This window comes from Jaculus jaculus, chromosome 16 (genome assembly GCF_020740685.1).
Source record: "Jaculus jaculus isolate mJacJac1 chromosome 16, mJacJac1.mat.Y.cur, whole genome shotgun sequence".
NCBI classification, from domain to species: domain Eukaryota; kingdom Metazoa; phylum Chordata; class Mammalia; order Rodentia; family Dipodidae; genus Jaculus; species Jaculus jaculus.
The window spans coordinates 6,096,004-6,108,725 of NC_059117.1; the positions used below are offsets into that span (position 1 = coordinate 6,096,004).

General features: G+C 47.1%; 1 protein-coding gene across 1 annotated transcript in view; it reads left to right on the forward strand.

The window, feature by feature from the left end:
* Vopp1 (VOPP1 WW domain binding protein) overlaps positions 1-9,946 on the forward strand; it is a 73,812-nt gene extending 63,866 nt beyond the window's left edge. The window contains 4 exon segments of the mRNA XM_045136014.1: positions 1,291-1,368; positions 6,437-6,573; positions 9,606-9,733; positions 9,735-9,946. Coding sequence (XP_044991949.1) covers positions 1,291-1,368; positions 6,437-6,573; positions 9,606-9,733; positions 9,735-9,797 — 406 coding nt within the window. The 3' untranslated portion in view covers positions 9,798-9,946.
* The last annotated feature ends 2,776 nt before the right edge of the window (positions 9,947-12,722 follow it).

The window sequence follows — 12,722 nt, forward strand, 5'->3', positions numbered from 1 at the left end:
TCACGGGATCACATTCAACCCCCGGTGAGGAAACAGAGCAATGAATGCTGCTGCCCAGCCAGCCTTCTCCTTTCTGTCCAGTCCAGGACCCAGGGAACGGTGCTGCCCATCGTTCACCTAGTCAAGAGACCCCCTCACAGACGTGCCCAGAGATTAAGCTCACCTAAGTAGTCCTTTACAGGTAATTCTAGGTCTTGTCAAGTTGACAGTATAAATGCTCAGTGGGCCTAGATGGAAATCATGAGATCATTTCATACTTTTTTTTTGTTATTTTTATTATTTATTTGAGAGCGACAGAGAGAGAAAGAGGGAGAGAGAGAGAGAGAGAGAGAGAGAGAGAGAGAGAGAGAGAGAGAGAGAATGGGTGCGCCAGGGCCTCCAACCACTGCAAATGAACTCCAGACATGTGTGCCACCTTGTGCATCTGGCTAATGTGGGTCCTGGGGAGTTGAGCCTCGAACCAGGGTCCTGAGGCTTCACAGGCAAGCGCTTCACTGCTAAGCCATCTCTCCAGCCCTCAGTTCATACTTTTGAGAAACAATACGCTCACTCCCCCTTTCTACATGGGCTGATGGCTCTAGTGAAGGCTTGTCTATAATGCCATCTGCAGAATAAAATGGGCGCATTTTCCTAGCATTTTCACTCTTAGTGATAAAGAGAAGAGGCTGAGGAAGGGGAGGAACATGGAAGGTGCTGAGTGCGTCATCAGGTGCCTGCACCAGGCCCTCAGCTGGCGCTGCCTGGGTGGCTCTTCGTCGTGAGGATAATCCCCGAGCATGTCTTCAGTCAGGAGCCATGAAGCCTCTGGCGAGGAGGAGTCCTTGGGAAAGGAGGCCGGGTGGGCAGTCATAATCTTTTCCAGCCTTTTATAGGAAAACAGTGTTTGCATGAGCTTTGGAAGGGCCCCTGTCCTTCTGTGCAATTTGCTAGGGAAGAAAAGGAAGTTAATCACTAGCCAGCAGCCACATGGCTAAGTGAACGGTAGGGCCAGGCCTGAGCCCTCTCACGAGTTTGCTCGTCGCCTCTTTCCATGGGTGAGGTGCGCAGGGGCAGCCCCACTTCTCCCATTCCAGGCCGTACCGTTGTCCCTGCTTCACAGAGCACTTTCCAGGTATGGGACCTGGCAGATTTGATGCCTTCTTTGGTCCCGAAGCCTCCCTGGAAGCAATCCATTATGACTATTCCTCCTAAGAAAGCTTGTTTGGAAACCTGGCTAGGGCCACATGACATGCCCAGCTGCTGCTGCTGGACTGCCCAGAGCTGTGACCACCTGTGCTCTTTGTCCCACAGATGCCGCTCCTACGAAGACTGCTGTGGCTCCCGGTGCTGCGTGCGGGCCCTCTCCATCCAGAGGCTGTGGTACTTCTGGTGGGTCACCCTTTTCATAGCCAGTGCCCATCTCCTGTGGGCCCCAAGATCCGTGCCCTCTGTCACCCTTGTCGCAGTGTCAGTACGAGCCAGTTACTTCTCCTTGAACGATGGCCATCGGGAAAGACTGGACTAAGGAAGCAGGAAGGCTTGCCTTGCCTTCGTGCTCAGAGTTTGCAGAAAGCTCGTTCTCATTTCTGCAGGCTCTGACTGGGGAAGGTAGGCCTGTGAACAAGTGGCTGAACGGGCGTGGTGGCGCACGCCTTTAATCCCAGCACTTGGGAGGCAGAGGCAGGAGGATTGCTGTGAGTTCGAGGCCACCCTGAGACTCTATAATGAATTCTAGGTCAGCCTGGGCTACAGTGAGACCCTACCTCAAAAAACAAACAAAAAATAAATAAATAAAAATAAGAAGTGGCTGAACAACAGTGGGTCCCTGTAGCAGCTGCTTAGCCAGGTTCTGAACTGGTGAGAGAGAATCAAGACCTGACTGCTGATAAGGGTCCTGCTGCCATGCCATAGCTCTTGAGACCAGCACCTGCGTGCTCCTCGACCTTCCCTCCACTGCTCAGAGGGGCTTGGAGAGCCAAATGAAGTGTATCAGATTGCACCATGACAGAAGACTGGGTTTCCGACCTTCCCTTGGAGAGGTTTGTGTGGGTCCCAGTCCTCAGAGATGCCCCAGGTTGTTCCCCCCATCCAACAAGGAGGTGTACTGATAGATTTTGTTTCATGCCAGGAATGGCAAAGCACTATGGGATTGATTTCCTGAGTTATTTAAAAGGAAACACAAACATATGGGAAAAAATAAGGAACTCAAATGGGTTCTGGAAAGGGAGTTCAATAAGGAAATAGAAATGCTAGAAAACATCAAATTGAAAATTTGGAAGTGAAAACCTTTCTAAAAGCAGAGAGGATAGTCTCTTCAGTAGGAATCCGAGAGGAAGATGGAACATCAAAGCATGAAAACAGTGGAGATAAAGTAACATATTTAAACGACTGGTAAAATAATAAAGTATGAACAGATCATAGAAATCCATGGGGCGCCATGAAAAGACGAGCCTACAGATGAGGAACACGGAAGAAAGAAGTGGCTTGGGCTGCAGGCATAGGGAAGATTTCTAGTTAAACCATGAAACAACCAAGTCTGAGGGAAGAGATGGCTATCCAGCCCAAGGAAGCATTTATAATGCCGAACAGACAAGGCCAGAAGTGTCACCGCACTGCTAAACCACCAACAGTACAGAGTTAAGAAAAAATGTTGAAAGCCTATAAAGGCCGATGAATCAGAGTGACAGCATGGTTTTGAGTGGAAACTCCAAGTCATGAGGGCATTGGAAGATGTATTATCAGATCTGGAAGACAATAACTGCCAATCCAGATTATGATGTCCAGCAAAGCTGACCTTGAAAATTAGAAGAAAAAGAAAGAGTTTGCTGTGATAGACACAGTCTGAAGGATTTTATGACCACTAAGCCAACAGTATAGCAAGTAGTTGATATGGAAGAAAAAGACAAACACATCCATGGCCATGCGAAAGAATAAACTGCATTAGAGCATAGATAAGTGAGGATTGGGAAACTATGAAAACAATAGTGACTGAAATGGATGCATAGTGTGGTGGTTAGATTGTAAATGCCCCCATAGCTTCAGGTATTTTTCATTAAGATTAATCTTCCTATTTACATCTCCTGCAGGTAGAGCCCTGATGGGGGTGGGGCAGATCGCGAATCCATCCCCAGGGTGTGCAGAGAGCCAGCTTGAGCTCTGGCTGTTTGTTTTCAGTCTCTGCTGTGGAAGTGTGATGAAGTGAGCCAGCTGCTTCTGCCATGGTGAAGCTTCCCCTGGAGGTGTGGGCCTGACGTAAGCCCTGTCCTCCCATAAGCTGCTTCTGGCTGGGCATTTGTCCAGCAATAAGAAGGTGACTGCAGCACACACCTTCCAATGATAATTCTGAATGTTAAGTCTTAATCCGCCATCAAAGGACGCAGATTGGGAGACTGAATTTAAGAACAAGACCCATTGATTTGTTGCCTACAAGAAACATGTCACTGGCAAAGACAAATAGTCTTGGTAAAAAGGATAGAAAGATATATTCCACACCAATGGCACTTTCTAGAAAGCAAGCAGTTGTAGCACTGCGAATGTTTTATAAAGTAGACCTCAAACCAGAGTGAGTTAAAAAGAGCTAAAAGAAGGTCACTTTATATTAGGTACAAGGAGATACAACATCAAGAAAACAGAACATTTTGTAATCCTTGAAAGGCTATGGTAAGAGAATTTCCATAAGTTTGAGACCAGCCTTGGCTACAGTGAGACCCTACCTCAAAAAGAAGAGAAGGGAGAGAAGCTGTATCGATTCTAAACACACATGTCCTAAGCAGTGCCATACCCAACAACACATTCCAGCAGCAACACTGAACATAGAGGCACAAGTCAGCATCAGCCCACTAGTAGCAGTGACCTCAGTCTACACGCTCACCAACAGACAGGTTGTCCACACAGAAAGCCAAGGAAGCAGTGTTTAGACAAACCCTGGAGATAAATGGACTTAACAGACATCGGCAGAGCATTCACCTTACATAATGCAAAGTACATATTCTCAGCAGCCCATGGAACTTTTTGTAAAGTAGATCACATCTTAGAAACTCAGGGCAAACCTTGAAGAAGCCAGAAAGTGAGCTAATTTTTTGTATTCTAACTTGCTACAGTGAAGGAAGCTACAGAGAACACCAGCTCATGGAGAGGAAACAACTACTACTGAGAGATGGCTGAGCCAGAGATGAGCAAAACAAAGAATCAGCTAAGCAGAGTTGGCTCTTCTGAAATAAACAAAATTGGTAAATCCTTAGTCAACTAATCAAAAGAAAGAGAAGGCCCCAGTTAAGTAAATTCAGAGAAGAAAAGGAGACATTGCAACAGACACATACAAATTTCAGAGGATTACCAGGCCAAACCTTGTAAACATATTCTGATATATTGGAAATTCTAGAAGAAATGGTTATATTTCTAGATATATATGACCTACCAAAATTAAATCAAGAGAATATAAACAACTTAAACAACTACAACTGGCAATGAGATTGAAGCAGTAATAATAATAAAAGAAAATCTCTCAACTAAAAATTATCTTGACCAAGATAGGTTCACTGCTAAATTGAACCAGACTTTTTTCTTTGTTTCTTTGTTTTCCAAGTAGGTTCTCATTCTATCCCAGGATAATCTGAAACTCACTCTGTAGCTCCAGGCTGGTCTAGAACTTGCAGCAATCCTCCAACCTCTGCCTTTCTAGTGCTGGGATTAAAAGCATGTACCAACACACCTGGCTGAGCCAGAATTTAAAAAAAAAAAAACCAACACCAATGCTGTTCAAACCATCGCATGAAATAGAGAAGTAAGGATAACTTGTTTGTTGAAGTCAGCATTTCCTTGATACCAAAATTACCAGGGACACCTAACAAAGAAAATACAAGGCAGCCAGGCATGGTGCGCACACCTTTAATCACAGCTCTCGGGAGGCAGAGGTAGGAGGATTGCTGAGAGTTTGAGGCCACCCTAAGACTACATAGTTAATTCCAGGTCAGCCTGGACCAGAGTGAGACCCTACCTCGAAAAACCAAAAAAAAAAAAAAAAAAAAAAAAGAAAGAAAGAAAAAGAAAATATAAGGCAGCCTCCCTGATGAGCGTGCGTACAAAAGTCCATAGTAGGATACAAGCTGAGTGCAGCCAGCCATACATCAACCATCCTGACCAAGTGAGCTTTATCCCAGGGATGCGAGGATGGCTCAACATACGCGACTCCATAAATACAGTATGGTACATTAGTAGACTCAAGAACAGAAATCTCATGACCATCTGCATAAATGCAGAAAAGGCCTTTGACAAAGTCTCACATGCCTCAGGGCTAGGAGGAGCCCACGTGAACACAGTGAAGACTCTGCTGGAAAACCCATATCATGTTAAATAGGGAAAAGCCTCAAAACATTTCCACAGAAATCAGGAATTAAGGATGTCCACACAATAAAGTCTTTAAAGTCTTCTAGGGCAATAAGACTTAAAAAAATTAAAAAAAAAAAAAAGGTTTACAAACAGGATGGAAGAAGCCTGCAGATAATGCGGTAATACGGACCTGTGCCCAGAGGCTCTTACAGACTCCAGCAGACACTCTTAGAGTTGATGAACAGTTGTCGAAAATCCCAGCAAAGCAGCTTACAAGAGTCGGTAACTCCTCCGTGTACCGGAAATGAGCAGGCTAAGAGAGACATTAGGAAAACTCATTTCAATAACTTAAAAAACACACCTCAGAATAAACCCAACCAAGGAATTGAATGGCTGCAACACTGAAAATCTTAAGACACCAAAGAAATTGGATAAACAGTTTTTTTAAAACATATTTTATTTATTTATTTTAGAGGAAGAGAGAGACAGGAGGGGGAGCGGGGGGGGGGGGCGGGGGGGTAGGGTGGGATGGGCACGCCAGGGCCTCCAGCTTCTGCAAATGAACTCCAGATGCCTGCACCTCCCTGTGCATCTGGCTTACGTGGATCCTGGAGGATCAAACTGGGATCCTTTGGCTGTGCAGGCACACACCTTAACCACTAAGCCATCTCTCCAGCTGCATGGATAAGCAGCTTTGACACAGTGAAAATGGCTACATTTCCAGACAGGGATCCACATATTCAATACAATCTCCATTAGAATTCCAGTGACGTTTTTAACAGAAGTACAAAAACCAGCGCTAGTATTCATGAGTTAAGTGCAGAGCAGCCCTAAGCAGAAAGAGCACTCAAAAGTCAACATACCAGGAGCACCTCCATATCCATATTTTATCACAGCATTATGCACCATAGCTAAATTGTGAAGTCAGCCTAAGTGTCCATCAACAGATTAGTGAATCAAGGAAATACGGTTCACACATAACCTAATTGAGTTTCATTCAAAAACAAAGAAGGATAAAGTCATATTGTTTGTGTGTGTGGCCTCGTGTCTTGCTCCTGCGGGATGACTCGAGGCCTCAGCCGTGCTGCGGGCGGTGGCTCGTTCTGGGCTCACAGCTCCCTCCCCGCAGGTTCCTGCTGATGATGGGCGTGCTGTTCTGCTGCGGAGCCGGCTTCTTCATCCGCAGGCGCATGTACCCCCCTCCGCTCATCGAAGAGCCCGCGTTCAACGTCTCCTACACCAGGCAGCCCCCAAATCCTACTCCAGGTCAGCCAGCCCCTGTCTTGTGTTTCATCCCTTTAACTTGTGTGTCCTCTGCAGATGGCTACAATGCTTTAGAAGAGAAAACATTCAGGCCATGTTACTCACTGCAGTTCTGAAAGACAACTTTATTCTTCGTTCCCGGTAGCTCTTTAGGATACTGTACATATACCCAGCCCCTCACGTGCACGTAATAGGCAGTTCAAGTGACCATATTGTTTTTACTGTTCCTTCAAAAGTTACTTCACATATTATTTTCTGTGTATTAACGGTAATAACCCTACCTTTCTTAATGTCTCAGGACTCAGTTTTAATTACGTTACTACATAGTAATTCAACAGATGTCTGTGACTGGTAGAAACATGTGTTCTTATGGTTTTCCTTTGTATTACCTCGTCCACCAAGCACTCGGAGTGTGCTTGCTGTAACGCATGAGTCTCAAGAATAGTACAGTAGACACTTCTGTAGATGTAACCGTTGGTCGTTTAGGGCATATCACCTAAAGCCGTGTGTCAGAGAGAACTAGCCACTTCTTCGTGTTTATAGGACAGTTGGGTCTGAACTGTTGGACTCTCCCACATGCCGTGGCAGTTGGCGCTGCCTCCTTTGGGACCGGCTGATATCCTGATTTTGGCACTGCCTGTGAGGTTCCCTTTCCTTGGAAGGAGTTTGGGAGAATAGAGGGCTTCAGGACCCCAAAAGGCAGGGCAGACAGACCGTGCTCATCCGCACTCTGGGCTGGCATGTTGTGAGACTGGAGGGCAATCTGCTGACTGTGTTTAGGCCAGCCACTGTGCTCCCATTCACTGTTGGCACGCGGACGCCCCAGGGTGGCTGTTTCCATTGGCTGTACGCTGTGGGTAGGTGGGAAGAATTCTGGGAACAGTTCTTGCCATGGCTTTTACAAAGTTTGAGTTACAGAAAATGCATAAGATCTATTCTACAGGTTGGGGGGCTATGATGATTGAACTATAACCAATATTTTGCTAATAGACTACTATCTATTTAAGTGTTCTTATAACACACAAAAATACTAATCCAAGAAGCCACAGAACACTTGGGAGGTTTATAGCATATATAATGAGTTTTGAGAATTTCATGAATATTGTCTTTAGGCTCATCCAGGTCTATCAGTATAGCCTTTTGCATGATGAACGTTTTAAAGAAAAGAAACAGAGGTAGGGGTTGAATATAAAGGGAAATAGTCTTCTATATTTTACTTGTCTAATTTGTGTTGTCAAGATGCAAAGAGAGTAGAGCTGTTTATTTTGCCATTTCTTTTACTAGGTACTTGGCAGTATTTTCCTTTTTTTGTTTATTTTTATTTATTTATTTGAGCACAACAGAGAGAGAAAGAGGCAGATGGAGAGATAGAGAGAGAGAGAATGGGCACACCAGTGCCTTCATCCACTGCAAATGAACTCCAGATACATGTGCCCCCTTGTGCATATGGCTTCTGTGGGTCCTGGGGAATCGAGCCTCAAACCGGGGTCCTTAGGCTTCACAGGCAAGCGCTTAACCACTAAGCCATCTCTCCAGCCCCTAGGTATGTCTTTTGAATAGAAAATGTTCACCACAAAATAATGACTAAAATTAATATATACCTTTACAACCACTGCCAACATTATATTTTACAAAATGCAAAATCTTCACTTAAGAATCTACATGAAAATTATGTTTAATATACTCATCAATATTTGCCATTTTCTGACTTGGATATTAGCCTTAAAATGATACTGAACCATTAAGGACAAAATTATATTTGTGTGTAATATATCTAGACTTAGGGAATGAGTTTTAATATGAAAGATAACTTACCAAATAAACACGACATCAAGCAGATCCCACTGAAAGACCTGGAGGGAGGGAGGGGGCCTGAGAGTGAGGCGGGCAGTGTCCTTCACGAGCTCCTCAGCTGGGCGGGTCCGCTGGGGCCTCGGTTGGCCCTGTGCCGGCTTTGTCCCTGTAGCCCCATCTGGAGGGGAGCCTGCCGCTGTCACCAGGGGACAGTGTGCCATGCTGCTCAGCCACACGTGTTCCGTCCCTGTGGTCGCCAGGTTTCTTTACCAAAGGATTTATGTTCGTAACTCATGTAATTCATCTAACTCCTGTCTGCTCTATTTCTTCTGTATTCCCAGTGCCTCGTTCAAGTACTTTAATTCTGTTTTGTAGGATTTTACAAATTTGGGATATATCCCATTTTATCAATTCCTGCTAAACCTGACCTGGTTTTCAGTGTTGAGTAGCCCCACTGGGAACCAAATTATAAGCACAGCACAGTCCACATCTCTGGTACAATGACAATGGTCTGCCCCCACCTCACCTGTGACATGCAGTTAGGTGGCCCCACCTCCTCTGGTCCTCAAGAGCAGTAGGCCTGATGGAAATATCAGCCACTCCCTCATGCCACAGCAGAAGCCGGCCTGTCTCAAGACAGTGCCATGCATGCGCAGGTTGGGCCCATGGAGATTGCTTCCTTGCCTAGGACCCTGGCCCACCTGGATGACAGGTGGCCCTTCCCTTCATGAAACAGGAAGGGCCAGACCGGAATGGGGACCTTCCTTCACAGACCTTCAGCTGACTGGGGATGGGGTGGGATCGTGTCGTACTTCCGGGCTGAGTGGCAAGACCAGCTTGTGCTCCTGTTCTCCCCTAGCCAGGGCACGGTGGCTCCTGGCTGTAGCCCAGCGCTCTCCTTGGCACCTGTTCTTCCATCATGGACTGCATCACCTTTTGCAGTTCTCAGAGTTGGGGATCATGGTCCATACCTCTGCCCCTGTGGGGGACCCCCCCCCCTTTCACCTTGCTGTAGCTGAGCGCTCTGGGAACGGACGGGTAGCTCTTTAGTGACATGTCTCTCCAGAGGACTCACCCCGCCTGAGGACAGGGCCATGCGTGTGGCTGAGGCTCATCGCCAAGTCTGGGGGGTGCGGTAGTGGATGCATTAACAGGGTGCCCACTCCTGCCTGCGAGTGTGGGGGTGTTCTGGACAACGGCTTTTCTCTGTGGCACTGACACATGGTGGTCTTGTCTTCCAGGAGCCCAGCAGCCGGGGCCACCGTATTACACGGACCCTGGAGGACTGGGGATGAATCCCGTCGGGAATACCATGGCAATGGCTTTCCAGGTCCAGCCTAATTCACCCCAGGGAGGCATGTCCTACCCGCCCCCCCCCTTCCTACTGCAACACGCCGCCGCCCCCCTACGAACAGGTGGTGAAGGACAAGTAGCAGACCCGCGGCGAAGCGGCTACGTGGACGAGGGGCTGCGGCGCCTCTCCCCATCCGCACCGGGACTTGCTAGCAGGGATGGGCCCCGGGCAAATTCCTCTTTGATATCTTCAGAGCAAGCCCAGCTCTCTTTCAAGTTTTTCGTGGAGGACAACATTTGAATTCACCCTCTGTCTCCACCATTGCTTCTGTTTCTGATGCGATCTGTGCCGTCTGCAGAGTGAGGTCACAGTCCCTGGAGGTTGGCATCCTCGCGGTGGGGCTGAGAAGAGAAGAAGGAAGAGTGTGTCAGGGGCAAGGCGGAGGGCACAGGGACAAAGCACATCTCACAGGCTGTAGCTGGGCAGAGAGCAGTTGGACGGGATCAGCGTCCACTGCCCAAGCGCATTCTTCCTTCCAGAAGCTGTCAGAGACATGTGAGAGAACCGGCGAAGCGGCATGAGGAGTGGAGTCAGCGTCAAGCTGGAATCTGCACTTAAGGATCTCTAAGGAAAATTTCTTAACTCATGGGAAAGCACTCCCTGCTCCAAACAGATACATTGCATTGGATAAACACTTGGCCTGACTTGGGGGCGAGGGGAAATGGTTCCTTCTTTTGTGCAGTTTGGAAGCGTGTGTTCCCGTCCTGTGGGATCTGATGGGAAGTGTGTTCTCTCTGGATGTCACTGCTCAGAGTGCTCCTTCTCCTTCCCCTGGCTACAGTGCTGGGTGTTTTAGCCACTTTGGAAATAGAGAGACCCATCTGACTGGTAGTCACCTTGACCTTCAGAGAGAGCGGGAGTGTCCAGCATGGCCCAGAAGGGCAGGACTAGCATTGGTGAGCAAGAGCTGGCGGCTTTGGTATCGGAACCGAGCAGGCATGCGTTAGGATCCAAAGAGGGGAAGCTTACTGAGGGAAAGAGGAGAAACTACTGACTTAGTTGCACGGATCATATAATCAAGATTAGATCAAAGAAGATGTAGGTGGAAATGCAATTCCCAGGGAGAATTGTAGTTAGCACAGTTTTACGTGTAGCTGGACCGTGATGAGTTCTGTGCCCTTGCTTAGTTAGTCGTGTTGATGTGTGTTTAGTTCAGGTCGAGACCTGACTGTGTCTTGCATACTGAGAACAAAGTGACACAGTCACAATACGTAGATGACGCTTATGTGCAGGTCCCGAGGAGTGGGGCCCGGGGTGGGGAGCACTTGCATTTTAAGTGAGCTAATGAAATCCCTTGGATAAATTGTTGCTCATTGAATCTGAGCATCCGGACATCTCACTGGAGTGGACATGAGGTATTGTTCACCACTACTCCTGTACCAAGAGGCTTGATGCCCACGCTCTGTGGAGGAATCAGGACGGTAGCTGCAGGGGCTTGCTTTAAGGACAGACAATGAGGGGATTTTGTAGGCAGTACCACAGAAAATGCCAGGTCAGGAATAAATACCCTTGTGGGCGTGGATGCTGGTATCCAAGTCACTGACCACTCTCATATAACCTCTGACCTCTGGTTCCTGGCTGCAGTACCTCCCCATGATCATGTCCTTGTTTAAAATAAGATAACAAAGCACAATGTCTGCTGTTTACAACCCAGACGACTACATGGGTCCAAATCATTGCCCCTCTCTCAGTCGGTTGTGTTTGTAACTTCAGTCTCCTCCTTTTTTGAAACACAGGGGCTCAGTCAGAGCTCTCCCCGGGCCAGGATCAGGGAAGCACTAAATTCAGAACCCACGGTGGTCATGACTCAATTTTATCATTTTGATAGCAAACCATCTCAAGAAACTGGCTGGCAAGGCTTAGCCATTTTCGATCCCCATGTCTGTGAATGACTTTTGTCCCCCATTGAGACTAGTTTAGAATCATGTAGCAGTGAATATTGGCAATGCCAATGGAATTTGCAGGGGGCATTTCCAGGCCCTGTCACGTCCTTGTGCAGCAGTGCACCGTGCCCACGCCACGCGGCTCCTGTCCTGTGTGCTGACGTCCTGCAGAGCGGGTGCTTAGGAGCAAACTTGAAACAGACCTGAGCATGCTTTTCCCTGGCAACACTTGGCTCGTGTTTCTTTTTTGTTCTCTTTTGATAGGGCCCTATTTCCTATGTATGAAAAATAAAAATAGATTTGGTCATGTTCTTTGGTCATGTGGTGTTTTGGGGAGAAAGGAGGGAAGAGAAAGTTTCTAATGAGAATGCACAGTGAGGCCCAGGTTGCCCTGCCTTGACAATGCTGCTCCTCGAGAGCACAGGATGTATGTGCCCCTCCTGGCTCGGCAACAGGTGTTCAGAGTTCACGAAGGAAAAGACTGTCAGGGACAGGGAGGGACACAGCACCATTCATTCACAGCTGATGCTGACATTGGGACTAGGATGCGGTTTTGCTCTCAAGGTAGTACACACATGTGACATGGGCATAAGTCTGAAAATGGCCAGGTGCAATACGGCACACTTGAATTTCCCACTCCTTGGGGCGGGGGAGGGAGGAAAATGAATAAACACATCTATAACAATCAAGAAAATGCCTATTTCTGAATATGTCCACCCAAGGTTAATGGGCTGAGCCCCAGGAACACCTGACCGTGGTTCCAGAATTCTCAAATGCTGAACCACAAAGCAAAATGTTTCTTTTGTACTTTGGGGTATTTTTTCATGACAAATTTAAGACATACATTAAAGCTGAGAAAAAATAGCATGAATACCCATTAAACCTACTATGTAGATTCTACATCTCTCTTAGTGTTTAAAAAATAATTTTTAGGGCTGGATAGATGACTTAGCCGTTAAGCACTTGCCTGTGAAGCCTAAGGATCCTGGTTCGAGGCTCAATTCCCCTGTACTCAGGTAATCCAGATGCACAAGGGGACACTTGTGTCTGGAGTTTGTTTGCAGTGTCTGGAGGCCCTGATGTGCCCATTCTCTCTCTCTGTCTCTCTCTCTCTCTCTCTC